Source organism: Synchiropus splendidus, chromosome 14, assembly GCF_027744825.2.
Source record: "Synchiropus splendidus isolate RoL2022-P1 chromosome 14, RoL_Sspl_1.0, whole genome shotgun sequence".
NCBI classification, from domain to species: domain Eukaryota; kingdom Metazoa; phylum Chordata; class Actinopteri; order Syngnathiformes; family Callionymidae; genus Synchiropus; species Synchiropus splendidus.
Genome location: NC_071347.1, coordinates 13261197 through 13283633, shown reverse-complemented (window position 1 = coordinate 13283633; position 22437 = coordinate 13261197). Strand labels below are relative to the sequence as shown.

Here is a 22437-nt window from a genome sequence, read left to right as displayed (position 1 = left end):
GTTGGCTCCTGCTTGCAAGGCGGGAGATTAGCTTAGCAAACAGAGTCCCATAAACAAACTGCTGATTGCTGGGCAGTGGAGGGTGGGCTGCAGGAGATGGAGCGAGAGACAACACTCTGTTTACACCAGAAGAGCCAGATATGAGAGCATATCCTCCTCAGCTCTTGAATGCACCTGGGTCACTGGCATCCATTCCAGTCGGGTAAAGCAGTCTGAACATAATATGTACTGTTAAACGAAATCATTTGACTTTGAACTCTTCATTCACACGAATGATGCAGAGCTACGGGATGGGAGGGGCTTGCGCTGTGACAAGCCCCCAGGAAGCAAGCCAATCACTGCAGACGATTGCAGTCATCGACTAAAGTGAAGGACAACGTGACACACGGTGCTCATTCAAGCTTCTCCTGCTCAGCTCATTTGATTGAACAGATAAGATTGTGCGCACAAAAGCTACGGTTAGCAAAGGCCGACCTCTGAAATTGAATGTCCAGCAGAAAACAGATCACTGCAGATAGAAGAAGCGGAGTCACCTTCAGAAGAATGCAGTTATTTGACAGCCGCAGAAGATAACTCACGATGACGGACACTTATGAGGGACTCGCTGAATCATGAGAAGAACAACAGCATGTTCATCTTGTTTCTTTACGACTAAAGAAAAGCTGCAGCAGCACAGCAAAGCACTTTTACATCCAATGACGTCACCCAACCTCCTCCTCCTCCTCCTCCACCTCCCTGGAGTGCTGTCGCCAGGAGCTGCAGCTAACATCACTCCTCTTTCACTGCTTAACCAACTCACTGTTTTCACCTGGATTAAAACTCTAGATTCACTCGTGCAACTTTTATTTTAGCATAACAATGAAGGTCCGCACGTATCCCCTGCATACGAAGAGAGGTCATTTTCCCCCAAATGATGAAGTGTGTGTATTAGAGCTTGGCACTCAATAGTATTGTTCCAGTGCCCAAAAGCACAGGATGTGGGTTTTGTGTTATCCGTATGCAGCGGAAGGCCATGTGTCCAAATAACAAGGCAGAAAAGAGGAAAAGGAGTGCCACAGGAAAAGTGCAAGGAGTGAAACTGCCATTATAGCAACTGTCACTTTAAACAATGTGCATGTGGGTGTACTTCCTTAATTTTGAACACAACCCAAAAAACGGACATGGGACGTCTGGAGTAATGCAGTCTCTGTGTAGAAATCAATAATCGAGAAAGTGTAATGGTTCACAACCCAAAATACATGGAGCCACATCGTAGATCTTTGTGTGAGGTAATTTGGAGAAGTGAAAGTGGGTGAAAAGGACACTCAAGTGCAGAACATTACCCAGAAAAGGAATGACATCATGACAGCATGTCTACCACATGCTGTGGGATTGTTCCAAAGTCAGTATTTTGTTAGTCAGTTCGTGTACTTTGGCTTTTTGAGCTGTGATTTGAACATATTTGGGTGCGATCTCCAGGCAATGGTTTTGACCATCTGGAGAACGGTTCCTTTGTATGTATTGAAATATAGATAGCATTTTGGCAAGCTCACTGTGCTTAGCAGAATGGTGCGTAAACAAAACATTCACAAGGTTCTCACACTTTGATAGTCAAACCCTAAAAGTTTTGCAATTGGAAAATAACTTCATGACAAAAACCACACTTCCAGTGAGTATTGGCCTTGAGATCCAACTGGTTGTCATGACTCCGCTTATTGGATGAAGTTTACCTTATCCATTTTTTGCAACATGAAAGATAATGGCTTTTTTCACTTAACAAAAATGTACTAAATTTAGCATGATCAAAATACACACACCTCCTAGATTTACTGTAGACGTTTTGCTTGTCTCAGAAGTACCCACCAGGATGTCTAGACTCCAGAAGCTACAGCTGTTGGAGAAGAGTGTGGTAACCACAGCTTGCACACAATAATCAGCCAGATTTTCCAAATAAAGTGCACGACTACACGACAACAAAGATGACGGGAAACTGGCTCCTGTTGCCATCAAGTCAACAGAAAGTGGTTGAATGGACACCAATCATCACACTGCTACAAAGTTGCTAGGAGATGGGAGCACTACCGGGAACATTTGTGAAGGATGAGGGGGTTCTTGCCAGAGAGCCATTAAGGGGAAATAAGAAGGAATGGAGACGGAAAACCGACCATTCACTGATTCCAGACGTCAGGGAGAAAACAAAAGGAGCCCACCTCAAAGCAGGACAAACAGGTTTCCACGCATGGATATGTTTATGATCGGACATGAGGACCATGAAAAAAACTGCTTATGTTGACCATCACGCGTGAATAAAGAAGATTCGGGGGGGGAAATGAGTAGAAAGTACACAGTCAGTGAAGTGATTCTGCACACGCTGAGACTGAAGTTGAACAATGAGCGCATGACGTCACTTCACGGAGCGACAGAAAACCGCTGGCTAGACTTGCAGAAAGAGGGGGAAAAAAGATGTGTGGCAGCGTGTCGCAATGCAAATGCAGGACAGATCTGACAGGCGGACTTACCTATTCAAAGTATAGGACCCGTTCCGTTTAAATCTCATCCTGGACGACAGAAAGCGGATAAAGAAATCCAGAATTGACGTGTTTCAGCGGCTTCGTCGCGCCACGAGAGGAGCAGACCACGGCGGCGTGGGCGCAGGAGACAGACACGGAACAATACGGAGTAGCAGTTTGCGGTCCTCCCTCGATATTCAACACCTTTCTCTCTGTCATTTCTTCCCGACCCCCCCCCCTACCGCCTCCTCCTCCTCTGGCTGCTACTCCTCCGCCCCCTTCTCCTCGGTAGTTTCCGTGGGGCAGGGTCAGCGAGTCTGAAGCCGTTTCGATCAGGACCAAAACACCAACGTGGAAAGGATCTAAATAAAAACGCCTCGACACATCAGACGCGTCGTGACCTTTGCTAAATGAGACGCGATCATCACTCCAGCCGACTCATTCCTGCAACATTTCCCGGGAAAACAGCGGCGCAACTTATATCTACATGAGAGCTAACAACGTCCAAAACGGACACAATGTTCAAGCGGTATCCTTTCACACCAGTCTAATAATAAAAAGCACATTCCTGACGGCAGACAGATGTGCTGCTCAGAACAGAGCTGAGGCTCCACTACTATCTAACTCCAGCCCTCCATGAGGACGTGAGACGGACACTCAGCACTCCACTGCTGATCCTCATCGCACATTAAACTGAATTATTAAGGACCCTGGAATCAGGATAAATGAATGCACCGTATAAACGGAGCTGCAAGTAGGAATTGTTCATAGTCAAAAATGAAAATAGTGTGTGTTAATGTGGTACATTTGGGAGGCCAAGTTGGCTGCAAATTTGATCATGCTTAATGTTCACTGCCTGGCCAAACAAAAGTCGCCACCTGGATTTAACTAAGCAAATAGGTCTGGGTTTGCTGCAGTTGGTCAGGTCTAGGTTCAGCAACATTATGTGCTCAAAGAATGAGGTCAGCTGACTACCTGAATATTCTGAATGGCCAGGTGATTCCATCAAATCGATTTTTCCCCCGATGGCATATTCCAAGGTGACAATGTCAATGAAATTGTGAAAGACTGGCTCAGGGAGCATGAGACATCATTTGCACATGGCTTGGCCACCACAGAGTCCAGACCTGAACCCCATTGAGAATCTTTGGGATGTGCTGAAGAAGGCTTTGCGCAGCGCTCAGACTCTACCAGCATCAATGCAAGACCTTGGTTAAAAATGAATGCAACACTGGATGGAAATAAATCTTGTAACATTGCAGAAGCTTATTGACACAATGCCACGGCAAATGCGTGCTGTAATCAAAGCTAAGGGCGGTCCAACAAAATATTAGAGTGTATGACCCTTTTTTTGGTGGCGACTTTTTTTTTGGCCAGGCAGCGTATAATCATGCCTTCATTCTGCTAGCACATTATCACCATGCCCATCTTGTTTGTAATGAGTTTGTCACACATCTAACAGATTACCACAGATATATATTTTTAGACACATCTGCCATACACAAGCATCTGACTGACAAGCTCCAGTATGACCAAATATGAATGAGTTATAAAGCATGTACAAGTAAAATATGAGATGTTGGCACAATCACCATAAAATAGTCACTACTGATAGATTGCAGTGTCATATATGTCAAACTGTAGGTTAAATACCATGCAACCGGGATGACAGTAATGCTCATTACTTCCTTTTCCCCCAGTCCTCTGGTAGGCAGCATCATGTGTGTGCTAACTTTGTATAAAGACAGCATGTTTAGTGCTTTACATCCATCTCTAGCATGAGGTTGCATGCTCTGCCACATGCTGCGCCACCATCTCAGTACGTAACAGCAGATACCCAAGGATAAAAACAGCTGAGGAATGCAGTGAAATGGAGGAAGTTGGGGGAATATCAGCAAAGACTAGAGCAGGTTTTTGAGAGTAGAGTGGAGTTTCATGCAAGCAAAGGACTTTTTTGTTCAATCCGTGTCATGGAAGGCATAAGGAAGGATCTGAAGGTGAGGGATCAGAGACGGACGGACAGTAATAGAAAAATGATCAAATTGAGGTAGACGTTATACTCAAGCAGCAGTGCAAAACATGATGCATGCGGTCAAACTCTTTTCTGTTTTTTTTAATGGCTATTAGATAAGGTTAGATTAGATCTTCAGCGTTCTGAATGGTTGGCATCATCACTTGTTGTTTGCAGATGGTTTCATGACCCATTTGAGGCAAACTTTCAGGCCAAAATATACCTTCCCAATGATGCCACTTTTCCCCTCATTCTTTAAACTTGGTTCACCCATTTCTTATAACAATCTTCATCTTTTGGTTCGCAGAACAGGCTCACATGCCACCGTTCATTTCTTCTGATACTGAAGCTTAAGAGATTTTTTTTAACCTGCATTCCTATGGATGCACCATCTTTGACGTCACAGGGACACCTTTCCGCCCTTGCTTTTTATTTAATTTAATTGAATTTAATTTGAAGGAAATAGTTTTACTATTTACCAGTGTAATGCAACAGATTCAAATTTGTAGATGACATGAAAATTTCATTTACTGCATAGTTAAGCATTGTTCCAGAGGCGTGTCGGCGACACGTTAAAGCACATTTAGTTTTAAAGTCATCCCTTTTTTGACAAGTACACAGAGAAATGACAAAATAAGAGGTGTAGGAATGTTGTGTCAGAGTGAGCAGACACAAAGTGACACTGGAATGACTTAACAGTGTAAAGTGAGATGTCACCTCAGGGTTTATGTCTCCAGGACAGGTGGATTCTACCAAGTCAGATTTGCATGACTTAAATCACTTGTTTAGTCAAGTTTGGATTACAAGGGATTTCAGACAGATCAGTTGGTGAACAGATAATATGGGAACACAGACCAAGTGAACCTGAAGAACATTAAAATGTATTTCATTTGAATTCCACAAACTAAAGCACGATTAGGTGGTGTGTGTTTCAGTTAATACGGAGGTCTCAACTACCTTTAATCTTAAGACTGTTCTCATCATTGCTGTTCACAGACTAGACCAGTGCTGGGGTACTTGGTTACAATGACATTTACCTCAAGAATAGCGTTCAAAATGGACTTGCTTGCTTTTAATATAATATAATATAATATAATTCACGTCAGATGAAATGCTCAGTTTTCCAGTGAATAAAGTAATTTTATATGGAACATAGCATTATTGAAAAATGTAGGTAGTGACAGATCTTTGCCAGAGCTGAGCTCCTTCCGCATTACATCATGGGTATGTGGTGCAGGGAGTCATTCCTCTGCTCCCACAAAGCACTCAGAGTGGGTTTCGGTGGCTACGGCACGTTTATTACAATGAGAGCATCCTGGCAGCAGAAGTGCTGATCAATGGCACCGCTGCTGCTCAGTCAGTCACTGCAGAGTTACACAACAGCCAAGGGAGGAGGAGGAGGAGGAGGAGGAGGAGAAGAAGGAGGTAAGGATTGCTGGAAGGAGTTGACTTTGTGGATCCAAGAATGAGGAACATGAAAAACTGCAGACATTTAGAAGAGCCGTTATGGTCTACGGCCTTGACTTCAGTTTTACCTGACATCGCTTAGTACAGTACATACTGTATGTGGTCCCATCCCCATTCACCTATATTCCCTATACATCATTCACCTTAACTGCTTGGTTTGATCGCTCTCTGCTGTCAGTCCATGAGGATTATTTTAGCTCTAACACAATGTACAGCACATGAGTGAAAGGACAAATTTAAAGTGTCAAAACCGTGCAACCTCATCTTTCGAGCTAGCTTGCTAACAAGCAACCACATGCCTCATGTCACATAACACAACACAAGGTTCCTCTCTATTCGTCAAATCGAACGTTGTCAACTTGGCGCAGACGTGTTGGCCAGTGCATTTCTTCTGAGCAGTTCACTCATGGCAAGATGACTGGCTATAAGAAGGCTGATCATTCTGAGATAGAAACCAAATAATGTTGAGTAAACATAGCATTCGCCTTGTCTTTCTGTCATGCAATCATAGTCTCATAGTGTTGACAAACTCTGCTCACATGCAATAGACATCAGAGTCACTTGAAAAGATAATAGCCACAATGTCTGCTAGCTCTTTCGCTCTATCCTTGGCAGCGAACTGTCAGCGGAGAATAAACATGTTCCCTCCACACTCTCACAGACTTTCCAGGAATACCTAGCAAGGGGCCGTGCCGCAGTGTACACACTAACACATGGACAGACAAAAACACATGCTCATTCACACACTTCTGTGGCTGCGGCAACTTGAGGGCATCTACGCGAAGACAAGTCAGCTTTCGGAACACCGTGTTCCTTTGTATGCCACGTTCCTTGGGAATGGAGAAGAGAGGGACAGCAAACGTACTCCTTCACGTCCGACCCTCCCCTCCTCTGATGTAGAAAAATATCCTTATTGAACCCAAAAACATTTATTTGTTACGCAACACTGAGCAAACACACTCACCACCAAGAAAAACACAGAGAGGCTAATCTAAATTTGTGTGAGCACGCAAAAACAAACACACACACTGGATACAGTTGTAAGCATGAGCAAAATGGGGCCCAGAAAATTCAGGCATGAAAGGCTCCATGTACTGCATATAGCCAAGCCCGGAGACGCCACAGGCTTTTACAGTCTGCCATTCACATACACTGCACTGCAGTGAGAGTAAGTTATTGAGACTTATTTTTACAGATGCCTCAATTGAGCCTCCTCCTAATCTGTCGCTCCATATGGCCAGGCAGCTCGGCTCTGACCTTTCATCCCCACAGACATAAAATAACTTAATACTAATTATCTCAACGCGAGAGAGATTGAGTTACACTGCAACTCTTTATCTCCCGAGGCAGATGTTGTGTCACTATATTTCTGGTCTCCGCATCGACCCGCACTGTTGTCATTCTTTATATAGACAGTTCTAGTTTCAATATACGCTCCAGCTGAGGAAATGAAAAGATACATTGCCTATAGGTGCATTGCAGCTGAAGTATTTCCAGAATGTAAGGCTTGGATATAGTTCAGGGAAATGTAAAGGAATGAATTTTGGATGAATATTGGAGTGTGCGGTCACCAAAAAATAAATGTAAAAGTCAGATAATACCAGGAATGATTCCAACATAGCTGACAACCAAAACTGAGCTAGCCGCCTGCTATACAACGATGTACAAAGAACACATTTTAGCAACACCTGTAAACAAAAAACAAGTACAAAAGAGCAAAAGAGACCGGCTATTACATGAGGGATGAACATCTGTACCGAAGATTGCGGCTTTCTAGACATTAGAAATGTGGTCTCAGTGGTTTACCTTCTTTACCTTTAAAATTTAAATCTGAATTTAATTCATCAAAGTAGCTGAATCCAAACATATGGCAACTATAGCTTCAGCGTGACACTTAGATACATTTATTTATTGTATTTTGAAACATAGACTGAGGTAATTAATCCTCCTTAAAGCAACATGGTCCTATATTTTGGACCAACTTGCTTCAACAGACACCTTTTTTCGTAAAAACATGGCCAACAAGTGATCAATACAAACTCAGACCATGAATAAAGTCTTATGGTGACTAACTTACCTATACTTAACATCAATGGAAATTGACTTTATTTCTGACTGACAATGCAAACGCACCTCCAATACAATAATGATAAAAACGAAATATTCACCTGTATGCATCCGATAAAACTTCGCATCAACAATTGAAAACTATTTTAGATTGAATTGTTATATATTCTCAGCAGGCAAACCAAAAGATTGCTTTCTAGTAAGCGGTGTGAATGGATCCCAAGACGAGGGCGCCACCTACTGGTTAATGGTAATAAGACATTCTCAGAGTCAGAAAATTCCCTAAGAGCATCTCACCCGATATTTTCAGGTGATGACAGAGCATGACCTGCACATTCTGCTCTGGTATTGCTACCATGTAAATACAGATATAAGGGATAACAAGCATGTGAGTGCACAAACTTTCTAAAAATGTAGACAAAGACAGGGTCGGCAACCCAAGGAAACACGTGTGTTCCTCAGTAATGTCTGGTATGGCTGGCATGTGGAAGGTATTGAGAGCATGGAATGAATGAGGACGACAACATCAACTCACATCAGCGCTTGATGTCGATGGGACAATGGCTTACAGTTCAAATAATGACACCTTGTGTTGAAAAATGTGGCTTACATGGCTTGCAATGGACCACAGATCTTTTTCATGACTCATTATTAGATGCTTCAGAACTCAAGATGCGTTCATGGATTGACTATAGTTCACCAAAATGAATCGGTAATTTAGTTACATTTGCTGGGTGACCACACAAAGGTCATCATTATCATCCAATACACAGAGCTTTTCTAGTCCATGTCTAACTTCCCTCCTAACCGACCTATACATTCACTTCCCAGGTGCTTTTAAAAATGAGTTAAAAAAAAAAAAAACCCAACCCATTTATGAAAAATTGAACTCAATACCACTTAGCATATCCTAATCCACTCTGTGAGAAACATGAAGAAGCAAGCCTTGGCCCACACAAAAAGAAAAGTATCGATCACTGTGTCTGCCTCCGGTTGGTGCTGGACTAGTACTGCAGGTTCAATACGGCAGCCGCTTGATGCAGTCATGTGATACCTCACCCGAAAGAGCCTGAAGAGTCTGGTGCAAAACGTCAAGGCCTGCAAACTTGGATTATGCAACAACCAGCTCTCATTTCAGGTAGTGGGCTCCCCCCTCTCCCACCTTACAGAACGCCATTCATCCTCAAATTCATTCACACAAGCTCCACTTTCACACAGCCCAGCAGTCTCTTAAATCATGCCTTCTCATGCAAAACAGGAAACTCAGATGACCTGCTGCCATCAATACCACTGACCACACACTCAGTGACGACAGGTAGGATTTTGTGCAGTCATCTAGTTCCTTTCACAACATTGTGAGGAGAGGTTGCCCCCTTGTGGTATGCTACTCTACTGCACCAGTATGAAAACAGTCAAGGTCGAGCTGAAAGTTGAGGTCTGCATAAGAATGAGAAAATGGAATTAACTGCCAACAAATTACTTTCTATTCAGATAACTTTGTTTTATTACTAGACTACAGTCCAGTACACTCGTCCAGAAACACCTTAAAATCAATGTTTCTAGAAACATATGAGTCAGAATACAAACGTACAGCTGTTTTAGACGATAGAAGATGATGAAGTCTAATCTCTTTAAAAAGTTTCAGAGAAGGCATAGGACCACCATGACCACCACTTTTAGTTTAATGACTGTCTCACACCTATTACAAATCCATGGAGTCCAGATGTTAACTTAAACCCAGTTTAGGTTGATCTAACTCCACTGGGTTTAAAAAAAAAAAAGTCATATAATCTTACAACTGAAGGCTGGAAAAGAGATGATCCAGGTAGCTTATCACCTCACCACATTTGCACATGCTGCAATGCTGTGCACCTCACGGTGGTTACGCAACAGCTTCAACTTTGTGTGCGTGTTATCAAACCTCAGGGAAGTGCAGCCAGCGTTATGAAGACTCGCTGACCTTTACGATACTTCAGCGACGGAGGGAGGAAAAAAAAAAAAGCAAAAACAAAAAAGAGCTAGCTCAGATGTTTTCATGAACGCAGCAACACTTCCTACGTTTGTGCATCTACTTTCCTTCAGTGACTGACACAGGCTTCCTGAAGACTGTGGCTGATTGAGAGGCAGAACAATGAAAAGGAAAGGAACAGGTTACGGTGGAAGGGTGGAGAATAGTGGAGACAAACGTGAGGGCTTGGGCGACCTAAATCACGATACAAGTTAGAGAAATCAGATCATTAAATTAATATCTGAGATTGTGTTCACACAATACCTGTGATAAACATCTGAAAACTAAAATGGAAATATTTAATTCCAGTAAATTCAAGTATGTGTCAATAAAATATAGCCATACTGACAGAAAACAACTCAACTGTGCATTCTCAGAATAGCAGGCTCAAACCCCTGACCCAGTGTTCATCTCACAGAGAAAAACGGATGTGGGAAATGTCAGTCACCTCTATCTCTCACTTGCTTGTAGTAGCATTTAGCTGTCTGAGTTGAGGAGTCACATCCTGCTACATAAATCACCCCTCACTATTGACACAATTGCTTTGGAACTGACGTCTCAGACTGAATGGGTGGACTAGTTTGCACTTTTCAACATGTATAGGTTAGACTTCATCTCCTCTAGCAAGAGGGAAACAAGGGATTCACCGCACTTTCAGTTAGCGCTGAAAACGTCAGCTTTCTCACAGAACCCAGCCACATCAAAAAGCCTTCATACTTTCACTTCAGCTATGGTCACATGTTCGTGTCAAGCTTTTTAATACAGCAAATTACAAGCCAAAACAGGTACTGACTTTGTTGCACACTAATTAGACAGGAGAGACGGGAAAGCATGTTGACTCTGGAACTCAAGTGAATTATCGACCTGGCTCGGATTGTTAACTTATTTAGTGTAATGTTATGAGGATTGAGTGGATGAGACCCAGCAGCAAGCCTGGAGTCCCGACTCGTTTTACACACGGGATCCCTCTACCACGTCTCATGTAGGCTAATCTCTTGCCTCTCACCTCACTTAGCCTCATTTAAAGAGGTTAAAAGTGGCAATAAATCAGCGGCACGCTCTTAATAAGCGCTCGGTGGCTTTGCTCAGTACACCGATGATGATGATGATGTATGACTGGCGTCCATTTAGCTGTTTGAATATGTAGACAAACGGCTTAGAGACAGCACGAGGGAGATGAAGACCAGCGTCCAACAGGAGCACAATAGAAATGAGTCAAGTCCGGATAGGTTCCAACAACACAGACCACTCAAGAGACCGACCTATGCATCAGTTTGAAGTCACAGCCAACACACGGACTGTTGAAAGGAAGAAGGAAATAATGGACAAATATTAGGATGCTGGGAAACTCACATTCACCATGTCTTTATGTTTGTAGTCTTCCTTGATCAGAACAGTTCATTGTCTTTTTAGTAAATGCATGGAAACAAAGTTAAAAAGAACTAAATGATTAACAAAATTCTATTAAGTTCACTCAAAGTTTGGCTCCTCACTATTATTGCACGCAGAAGTGCAGCTTCTCTCTCTGAAGGACCCACTGTAGATTACATAGAACGGAAGAGATCTGCTAGCAAAACTCCCACAACCGTGTTTCTGCTTACGCACCACTCTCACAGCTAACTTCGTATCTGGATCCAGGATCAGTACGTGCTTATTATGAGCAGCTTGGCTCAAAGACCACTGGTGATTATAAAGGTTTTCAAAAGGTCTCATTTAGCAGGTTCATGGCTGTGAGTGCTGCTACATTGTGCTCCACAGCTGAGAACTGCTAGCTCAAAGGTGTGCCGCTGGAGTGTGAGGACGTGTGTGAAAAGACAGTGCACGGATAAAGCATGTCCTGAGTTTGTAAGCCTTCCGTCAGTCAGACTTATCTTTGTTTACACACACACACGCGCACAAACACACACACATCCTCAAAGGGAACATCAGATGCCCTATAGGGGTCAAACACCCTGTTGTGCTGCTTGTGTTGTTACAGTGTCCAGTTTTAAGTATCTCCTCCTCACAACAGAACAGAGCAACTCCCCGGCAGTAACGTGAACCTCGGCAGCGGAAATCAGATGATCCCAAATCTCTTAAGAACTCCATTCCAAATGAAACTCTCCCTTTGAAAACATCTCCATCCTCCACTCAACTGACCTCAGAGTTTCTTGTCCTTGGCTGTCCACTGAGAGGCTCGAGTATAGCGGGCAGCTCAATTTGTGTCTTTTTAGCAGTTTAATCCAACGTGCAGCAGACAAAATCTTCATCATACAAAAAAAATAGATGAATTAATAAGTTAATAATTTGGAACTGCAAACCTCTGACACGCATTTGTTTGGCTGTAACAAAAAAGGCAGACTCGGCAGACTGAAGACAACTCATCGATGCGACCCCCTGCATTTCGCCCCTCTGTTCACATGGTGTCAGGAGGCCGACTTCAAGGATGCACAGCCCATATGTGCGGATCAAAGCCATACGGAAGTCTTGTCAGCACACACACATATGAAACATATGGCTCCTGGTGTTAGCTTGTCAGCGTTAAAGCTTTTCTTTGATATTGCTAACCGTTCTGCAAATGCTCCCAGTGATGACTTCTGAGTGCACTTGGGCTGTTAAGGTGTGAGGAGTCAGTCAAGAACATGGTCGGTTGCTTCATAAGGCTGCTGTGTATCCTACAATAACAGCCTCTTGCCTGAACCTGTTCAGCAAACCTGAATCATCACACGTTACCACACCCCGCACATGATCAGCCCAATTGTGTTTTATGGATTACTGTGATCTCAGAGGACCTTGTCAACCGTTGTAGCCAAGCAGCACATAACCTAAGGGTTACATTGAGTGATGAAGGCCAGCACAGCACAGCAACTACGTACATTGAGATCCCATGTTCAGGAGGAGTCTTCTTAAATTCATATATTTAAATGAACAATTTATTTGAAGGACTTCACCATATTTTTCCCAATATGTCATGCTACTCTGCAGTTAGATGGTCCCTTCAAATTAAGTTTAAAGTGTAAAGACCTCTGACACTGTGGCAGACAGTAATTTCTGCTGCACTGCCTTTGCAATATTATGTAGTCATTACTTGTAAATATAAGGGACAGAGGATACACACCAGCCATCAAAACAGATGTAACTTCCTTCGCAAAGCTGCTAAACAGGAAGTGCACAATGAAAGAAAGGTCAAGGACACTAGACTTCCTTCTTCAAGATGATTGCCTTTATACTGAGTGTATTCAGCAGGATGTGAGTGCACAAAACCTCATCTCCATTTACTGTACACATACACTCCACAAATAATTTGCCTGTTTTTCACTTTTTTAGCACATTTTTGCAGCAGATTTCTGTGAAAAATAACCAGTATTCCAATAAGAGGTAAGCACGGATAAAGTATTGAATAAAAACAGGAAATGCAGACTTCATGTACAATAACTAAAATCAATTTACACAAAAACATCAGCATCACAAATGGGCTCTGCAATTCTGAAAATCTAAAATAGAAAAGGTGGGTTGTAATAATTACTGCAGGAGCAGGAAACTGCTGCTAAAACAAGAATAAAGAAAAAATATAATAAGGCGTCAAAGAAGGTGTAAAGCCTTGAAGATGAGCCTGGAGGGATGTGAGGGCTTTTCAAGTGTGTGTGTCTGGTGTGCATGTGTGCATGTGTGTGTCTATGCGATTCCACACCTCACTTCAAGCGATGCAACGCAAAGATATCTAATCCAATTACATTGCAGACCAGCCTTGTGGCTGAGCTCAGCCATCAAGGACAAACCTTTAGCTGGCTCAGAAACGCACGCACACACCTGCAGCCCACCAACTGAATTTAGCTGAAGCTTGACCTCATGCTCAACACACTAGAGAGGACAAGTAAGCTGCAGCTGACTCTTCATTCAAACATAAGTTGGACTAAGCACCTTGAATAAGGAGCTCATAAAGGGTACTGCTGACTGTGCCGCCATCTCCCAAGCTAACTGTCTCAAACCGCTTACTTTCACAGCATCACCAGTCGTGGCCTTCGCCCTGAAATCTGCCCTTCATACAGTCTCCCATTGCTATTGTCGGGGAACCATGTTGCCGGTTCCCATTCAGCTTCATATCACACCTTCCTTCCGTCTGAAATGAGTCATGTAGCAGTCAGACCAGTTAGCATCATTCCCTTTCATTGTTTTCATTATCCTGCTTGTCTTTGTATTCCCTTCCACCTCAGCTAACCCCTCTTCCATCTTTTTATCCATTAACATGGAGGCCTGACCTCCAAAGAGCCTGAAGGAGCCCATGTTGTGAATGGCTACTATGAAATCGCAGCTAGGGTCAAAGAGAAAAAACTGCATGGAAACCCTTTACTCTAAATTATTACACCACGGTCCGAACTCCACTCCACTTCTACAGGCGGTAGAGCTGATTTTAGAAGATCTACAGACCCATGCTGCCAGCGCCAGCCATGGACATGAATCCATCCGACAGTGCAATATCTGCTCTTAAGCCTGTGGCAGCTGTTGCCACAGAGGCTGGTGTAGGTCAACAATCAGCATGGTAATATGATCTTAAATAAAACTGTAAGAGGCAAACAAGTTGGATGAATTAGCTGCTTTTGAATGATAATGAATGATAATTCAATATTGTCAACTCATTTCCTGATCAGCAAGAACATTGGGATCTCCAGTTTTCCACCTTAAATGCTTGTTAATCGTGTGGTTTGTGTTCAGCTACCGAGCCGGTAATAAGCTACTGAACGTGCCAGGACCCATCTGAGCAGGCGGAGAAGCAGGTCTGATCAGTTACATTAACCCCACGGCCGTTTGCATGTTACAAATAAAATATAACAAGAAAAAAACAAATAGCCTGAGTATTTAACTGGCAACCGTTGCCATTGGTTGCCACCTTTAATGATAACTGCAGTCATCTGCAAATTTCATCCACAGTCCGACAGCTGAGACTTAACTGTGGATGCTGACGTTTACTCTGTTCTGAGCTACTTGGGTGTATTCTGTTACTCTCTTCCTAAAATAAATACAAAGACATGGCGAGCAGTTGGCTTCAAAATTAGGACGGTATGGAGCCAAAGCACAAAAAACTGTTTACATGCTATCGCCTATGAATAAATCTATTAAATTATAGATGGAAAACTGTTTTTTTTTCTCTAGGTCTCTGACTTGTTCACAGGAGAGAAACAAAATATTTAATGGAAGACAATAACTTTTATTTAGTCTAGACACATGCAAGCATTAGTAATAACAATAGTAATAACAATATTTGAATCTACATTATATAAATATATAAATTCAGCTGAGGCCCATATCTCTAAAGGAGGGGCTGTGGCATCTATAAGTGAGCAGTCCAGCTCAGTCTGCAGACAAGCACGCAAACGTCTCAGCTCATCATTGTCGAGAAAGATCGGGGCCGCAGACTTAAATGGAAGGAAAGCTAGACATGCAGATGGAGGAGAAACCCATTCATCCGGCTAAACATAGACATGGTTGGGTAGTTAAAGGGGAGCTAATAGACAAAAAAAGAACTTAGCTTGACAACGCTATTGTAGTGAAAATGGACCAATGGACTACAGAAGAACAAAAAAAAGAAATGTGCATTTTGTGTCCCTCTGTGTCAAACCATATAAAGCTTTATTTCCATTTCACGTAGATGAGCTTTGCTACAGGCTCAGCAAACCTACCTTTTTCATCAGCATGGTATTTTGGTTCCGATGCACAAAGTTGAAGAGACTAAATATTCCCAGTGAGCTTGTGTTGATTGTTTCAATTCACCGGATGTCCGGTGTGACTCTGGTACAGAGCACATCTAACAGTAATGTTAAACTGCACAAGAAACAACAAACTACAAAAAATAAAGAGCAAGTCATTTTTGCTTGAATTTCAACAGACACATTTCAAAGCAACCCTCTGTTAAATGTGAAAAGCTAAACAAAACAGCAGCTCTAACACAGATTTACCAGCCAAATCCGTGAATATTAAATGAGAGGAATATTTAGGTGTGTCAAGGTTCTCACCACCCACCCGCAGCAGGAAATGTTAATAACCCTTAGAAGTGCACAAGGAAAGGTTTCATTCTACTGTGGAAAAATGGCAGGTATATTACTAAATATTAACTTGATGATGTGATGTTTTTTTCTCAATTCTGGAAGTACATTCAACGTGACTATTGAAATGGAAGAAACTAGTTTCATCACACACTACTATTAAGAGCACAGAATGAATCAGTTATTCTAGTTCCTCTCTTTATCGTCACTTCTTCCTTCACATCAGGTGAATCAGTGAGGGATTTTCCCCCCGAAACTGTTCTTCCGCTCTCAAGACAATGCACTTGTTAAATACAAAGTGTTATTTTTGCTCAAGATTTTGGCCGCCTTACACGGCTGTTAAACACTCGGCTCCCAGCGGAGTATTAGCAGCATGAACGGTGCCAGGTGCAGTAAACCTTAAAGTAGTAAACAGAATATGTACTTTAAATTGTGACTAGAAACAGTACATTAAACAGTAAGTAAAAAGTTCCAAATATATCACAATACATTAGAAAATCCAAAAGAATTCTCATCCTTCCAATCACAGACAGAATCGGAAGTAAAAAATATATGTATATAATATTACCATTTATTAACTGTAGATGAGCACATGCTACATCAAAAGGTTGCGGTCTTGCACAAGACTGTGGCCGAAAATTTGAAGGCAGCATCTTGTATGGAGACAGCGTGACACAGCTGGTTAGCTTCTGCTCTTGAGCAGGTGCACTCTGAGATGGCGTTGACTTATCTGTCTTTGGCCATTATCAGACGTGCAGTTGTGGAGCAGACAGTGGCAACAGCCGCCTGGACTGTGTAGTTGTGCATGTGTGTGTGTGTGTGGTGTCTGTTTATAGGTGTGTGCTGTAGAAACAAGGAAGAGAGAGGTAACATCAGGACAAGGTTGTATAAAGTCCCCGGTAAGAAAAGCACATAAACTGGCAGGAAGTGTGAATACAGGGGGGTTTCTCAGGAAGTTGCCTGGCAATCTCACTATCTGAGATTAAAAACCACATAATCTCATGATAAATTGTTATAGGAGTTTAAAGAGAAGTGGAGTTTATCAAATACTTATTTAAATCATCATCAGTAATATCACTGATACAATACGTATCCTGATACAGGAGTGTCAATACGACACACTGCAAGATATATATATCAGCAATATACTGTAACAAAAAACATCATTTTCAGGTGGAAAAAAATATTAGTGCATGAATTCATGTTTATTCTTATGACGTCAGATCAATTAAATTTGGAACAGAGGAATCAAGATTGGTATTAAACAAATGCAGCAGCATATCCAAGTATTAAATATTGATCTATCTGACTTAAAATATCAAGGCAGTAAGACACAATCGAGCATTGCGATATTTGAGAGTATCATTATTTTTGTACACAGGTAATCAGAAACGTGAACAAAATGTAACTTTTCATTTTGCATGTCCAAACCCAAGTTTTCCTATACAACCCATTTCATAGCCACAAATGCCAATTTAACTTTAACAATAAATGAATGGGATAGCTCCAACAATGAGCTCAAAGGCTTAATGTATTTGTCTAAATCTTTTGTTTACATGCTAGTGAGTGCGATATCACCAGGGCTAGGAGACTTAAAAGCTGATCGTGAAAAACAAAGTGGTCCTGGAGTCTTTTATTTTATTCTTACATCCATTACACTCTACTGGCTCAACAGGATATCGACACAGCGTCTGTATCTCATTAAATCACAGTTAAGTGTACATTAGACATATTCAGCTTAGGCATCCCGCACACGCAACCCAGTTCCATTCTCTTCATCCACATCCAATCCATCACTCAAAAGCAAAGGGATTAAACATCTGTCACACTCTGCCAATTCACCACGCAGGAAAAAGAGACACATTTAGACAATGCACATCCCTCGTGTGAGTCAACATCCTGTCTAATTTTGAAACTGGACAGATGAGGTCATACAGTGCTCAAACCGTGTCGTCACACTGTCTGGACTGCAACTCGATCCCAAGTATCAGTGTAGACCATGACACAAGTGATATAGGGAACCCGCTTTGAACACGATAAGTACCACCCTCATGCATTATTTAAGTTTTCATAAACAGCATTGTTTCTGGCTAACATACACCAATAGACTCGCCTCCTACCCATGTTTAGCCTGGCATGGACACCCTTTATTCAGTGGCCATACATTCTCTCTTTACTTATTCATGGGCCCACCCTTTGACTCTTGCTTGTTGGTCACAAGAGCAAAATGTTCACTCCAGAGTCACACTTGAAGACAAAAAAACAACCCTTTTCTGGAGTACACAAGTAAAGACAAACACTTTTGTACTTCAATTCATAATAAATTACATTTGGCTGTCAACAGAAAAAGCAACCACAAGGTTAACAAGGGTTAATCGGAAAATACTCTCAGGGTTACGTGCGTTTTAAAGGCACCAAAGGAGGGGGAGATGATGATTAACTGAAAGATTACGAAGCAAACCAGTTAGGGCTGATACCATAGTCAGGCGAAAGGAAACCGAAGTCAACTCAGTGTCCTCAAAACTTAACAGATAAAATAAATAAGCGTAAAAACTAAAGCATACGTGAAGCGGTCATTGTCTTGTCTCTTCTCTGCTTTGTTCGTTTTTATGTTTCAGCCGAACAAAGATTCTTAATAAGGACTTAACCAACTTATTTTGCTCATTGCGGCTCTTTCCACAAGTATCAAATTTGTCGAGCTTTTCTTTTTTTCCCAGCCAGATTCTGACTGATGCACGCAGACAAGCAGAACACATGCAAAGAGCTAAAGGTCAGTGTTTATGGGAAAAATAAATCACCCTTCGCCACTGTTGGCATGCTAGTCATCTCGTCTTTGTCTTGAACTTCTACTGGACACACAATAATCTCTTCTTCACATGACTTTGAAATCTTGAACTTCTGGATGATGTCACCACAAAGAAACACAAAGTGCTCAGACTTTGCACTTTGCATACTGGAAAAAAAAGACACAAGCTATAGAGACTACAACTCAGTCATTCTTCTGCATGAGACTATGATATGCAATTAATACATTCCTGGTGAAAAAAAACAGTTGAATATGACTTATACAGCATGTCAGCTATGCGTGTCAAGAGACAGACTGAAGTGTTATTACACAGCCAAAATGTCACATGGCTGCAGAAACACTCCAGACAGCTGGTCTCCACCCTTTGGCTGCACCCAGCTAACCTGATAAACAGACAACAGTAGCAACAACAGAAAAAAGCCCAACACCTCACTAGCTGTGAAACAAGACAATATACATTTTAACAAACATTTTAAAGGCTGTTAAAATGATCCAGGTGCCACAAGTAAGGCCTTCTTAAAATTCTAAATGACAAGAGAACAGTCGCTTTAACTTTTAAGCCAGTGTGGCTGAATGAAGTTAATGGTTAATCCCAGATGCGACCTTGAGGGCTTTACTTGTTGGTTTATGTAATGAGGTGAAACTGAAAAGCTGACGTGTTAACAGTGTTTTAGTGAACTAGATTTAGCTGATAACTTCACTAGTTAACTTTTGCAGAAATTACTACTTCAGTGACATGAAATGGAGTATGATTGAATCATGTTGCAACTTAACTGCTGCGGCAGTGACATTTCTCACCTGTCAGACATATTTAGGTCTCACGCAGCGACTGCACCACTGAAAGCCACTGGATGCGACCATAGCAGTCTGTCCACTGTATTTTTATATAACAGTTCTTACTCAGACTTTAACTGCGTAGCAATGAGCTCTGGCTTGGTCACTGTCACCCACTGACAGCGTTGCTTCAATAGACACCACAAATATATAATATATAATGTATAAACACTTGAATACTTCCAATACTTTGGCACAGTTTTATCACTTGTTACTTGAGCATGAGGGCGAATGCTGTGCACCCACGAGGGGATCATAGCCTGGTTGACATGGCGCACACAGGCAATGTTTTAGGTGGAGTGTTTACATACGTCTGGCGCTGATATTTCCACTCTAGACCCCATTTTTAGAAGTTGTTGAACACTGCATCCGACACAAAGCAGTGGTGAAATCAATGGTTTTGTCTCTAAGTAAATGGCACCTAAGTCTATGGGACAAAAACCATCTGCTATCGGAAAGTTTCATACAAAATCTTGAAGCAGTACGCAGCACATCAGCTCACCTAAATCATTTGCAATGATTCCCATTAGAATTGCTCTGGCTTGAGTAGAGCTCTAAAATAGAGTGTAGCCAAAATAATTCCAGTGATGTCAGAAGTGGGAGCTGGGAATAACGTCAAAACAGAGTTCAGGGCATTCCCATTATCAAAGCCGGAAAATAACGTGATAAATTTGCGGTCTGTTAGCAACTAGAAAACTTTCAGGATGAAGAGGAAACGCACATTTTGCATACTGTGTTAGGCGTATTTCATTCATTCAAATCTAACATTTGGGGAAGCCATCTTGGATTGCGTACTCGGGTTGGTGAGGATTCTGTTTGGGGTGTGTAACTGGAACGCACCATAAGATCAGCCATATAAACTGTTTGAATGAGGCTTTTTGGGCCTAACAGATAAAATAACTGCTTCAAGCTAGGTCATCTTCCAGAAACATGGGCTGGAGCCCACGCTCCTCAACTTGAAAACTGCTTAAGCAAACTTCTCAAGTTAAACCATTATAATGTATGATCAAATACAGGTTAATAACAATGTATTCATGAATGAGAAACACAATACTTTACTCGTGGTTTGGAGGGATTTGATCGCAGTACAACAGTAATAGCACTATCAAATCCTTTGGTCAACTTCAGAACCCTAACAGACACAGCTGACAGACCACAATCCAAACACAATTCTTTTAAAAATAATTTCTTAAATGCTGTTCTTTCGAATGGTTTTACGAGCAACAACATCAAAACTAAGTCACAGTGACAGCACGGTGGTTGTCAATAGTCCGAGTCTCGGAACCCAGAGAAGACGCACCTTGCACAGGGAATAAACTCACCCTGGCTACTGACAGGCTGCTAACGTTAGCATTCCAGCCGAGCCACCACTTGTTACAAATAATAATAAATAAACCGAGGACATATTTATCTAATATACCCCAGTAGTTGTCGGGATTTAAGACGTTACCCTGGCTCATTCAGAAAAGCCAGCTTCGGGGAACCGTCGCAGGTGGAAAGAAGCTAAGCTAAGCTAAGCTAATGAACATGCTACCCGTCCGCAGCGGGATTTAAAATGTGAGAATGCAAAAAAATGAGATGATTTATCGGCGTGGGTTTATTGCTCGAGCTGGTCGGCGTGGTGTCAGCTGAAACTATTGCAGTATTTGAGGCAGCGTCAGCAGGAGTGCGCAGTTGACCTGTCATAGCCGAAGCTAGCTGGTACTCACCCCATTAACCACTCCATGGCTGCTAACGTTAGCTGGCACCAGGAGCCGGAGGCGACCCCGACCTGGATCCGGCCACCACCCTCGCTGCTCGGGCTCCCCCTGGTACCGCCTGCCGCTCCCCTCCGGTGCTCTGTCCCAGCTGCTTGACTGCGAGTGAGTCCGAGGCAAACGCCGCTTAAAGTTTGAGCGAGCGTCCTTGTTTTGCTCGCCAGCAGCGGCAGCAGCGAGGGAGGCAGGTCAGAGAGCGGGATCCGAGCTTTGAATGACTTTGATAACCGGGGAGAGGAGCGGGGCAGCGGAGCGACTGTGGCCCGGCTGCTGTGGCACCGAGGGAGGCTGGAGTGTTGGGAAAGCGCCCGTCAACCCCGGTAACCTCTGTCATGAATCCGTGTATGGCTGCCGAGCTGCTGACAGCCTGGATCAGTGCCGGAGCCGCGAGACTGTTCACAGTCCGGAAGTAAACACACGCACACGCCCGACCCACTCTGCGATGAGCGTCAGTGATCCACGCGTGGACTCGACAGCAACACACTGCAAGCTACGCTCCATCGTGTGAAATGAAAATAAGAAATAAAGACGCGCGATTCGTCTTATATTGGCTTGTCGTTATTACCAACGTCTTTGATCATAAAAAGGACAACATTGTCTGTTTGGTAATTATGCACATTCATATTCCAAACACGTGTTAAGCAAAACACATTGGAAGTAAATTATATTATTTTTCAAGTAGATTTTTTATTATTACTATCTCACTAATTGTCTGATATTTAACAGTAATAGTATGAGCAAATTTAATATGGTATTAAATGACAACCGGCCTCTCTATTAACATAGAAAGGTTAACATGTTTAGAATAAATATGTCATTTAAAAAGGCCTTTAAATCTATATAATGTCATTGTGACTGTGACAGGGCCAACTGTCGGGCAGAGTGAGTAATGCATTGGCCTTGGGTCACCAGTGAATCAGGATCTTGACCCGTGAGCCTTTGATAGTGTTCTTCACCAGAAGACATCAGGAGGCAATA

At 42.4% G+C, this 22437-nt stretch overlaps 1 protein-coding gene across 2 annotated transcripts in view; it reads right to left on the bottom strand.

The window, feature by feature from the left end:
- mob2a (MOB kinase activator 2a) overlaps nt 1–21923 on the bottom strand; it is a 47166-nt gene extending 25243 nt beyond the window's left edge. The window contains exon 1 of one of the 2 annotated variants that reach the window (XM_053886036.1): nt 21412–21923. In XM_053886036.1, the coding sequence (XP_053742011.1) occupies nt 21412–21428 (17 nt within the window). In that variant the 5' untranslated portion in view covers nt 21429–21923. Of the gene's footprint in view, nt 1–2498; nt 2696–21411 lie in introns of those variants that run through there. The other variant, XM_053886035.1, reaches the window with a different exon arrangement.
- Nucleotides 21924–22437: the final 514 nt, after the last annotated feature.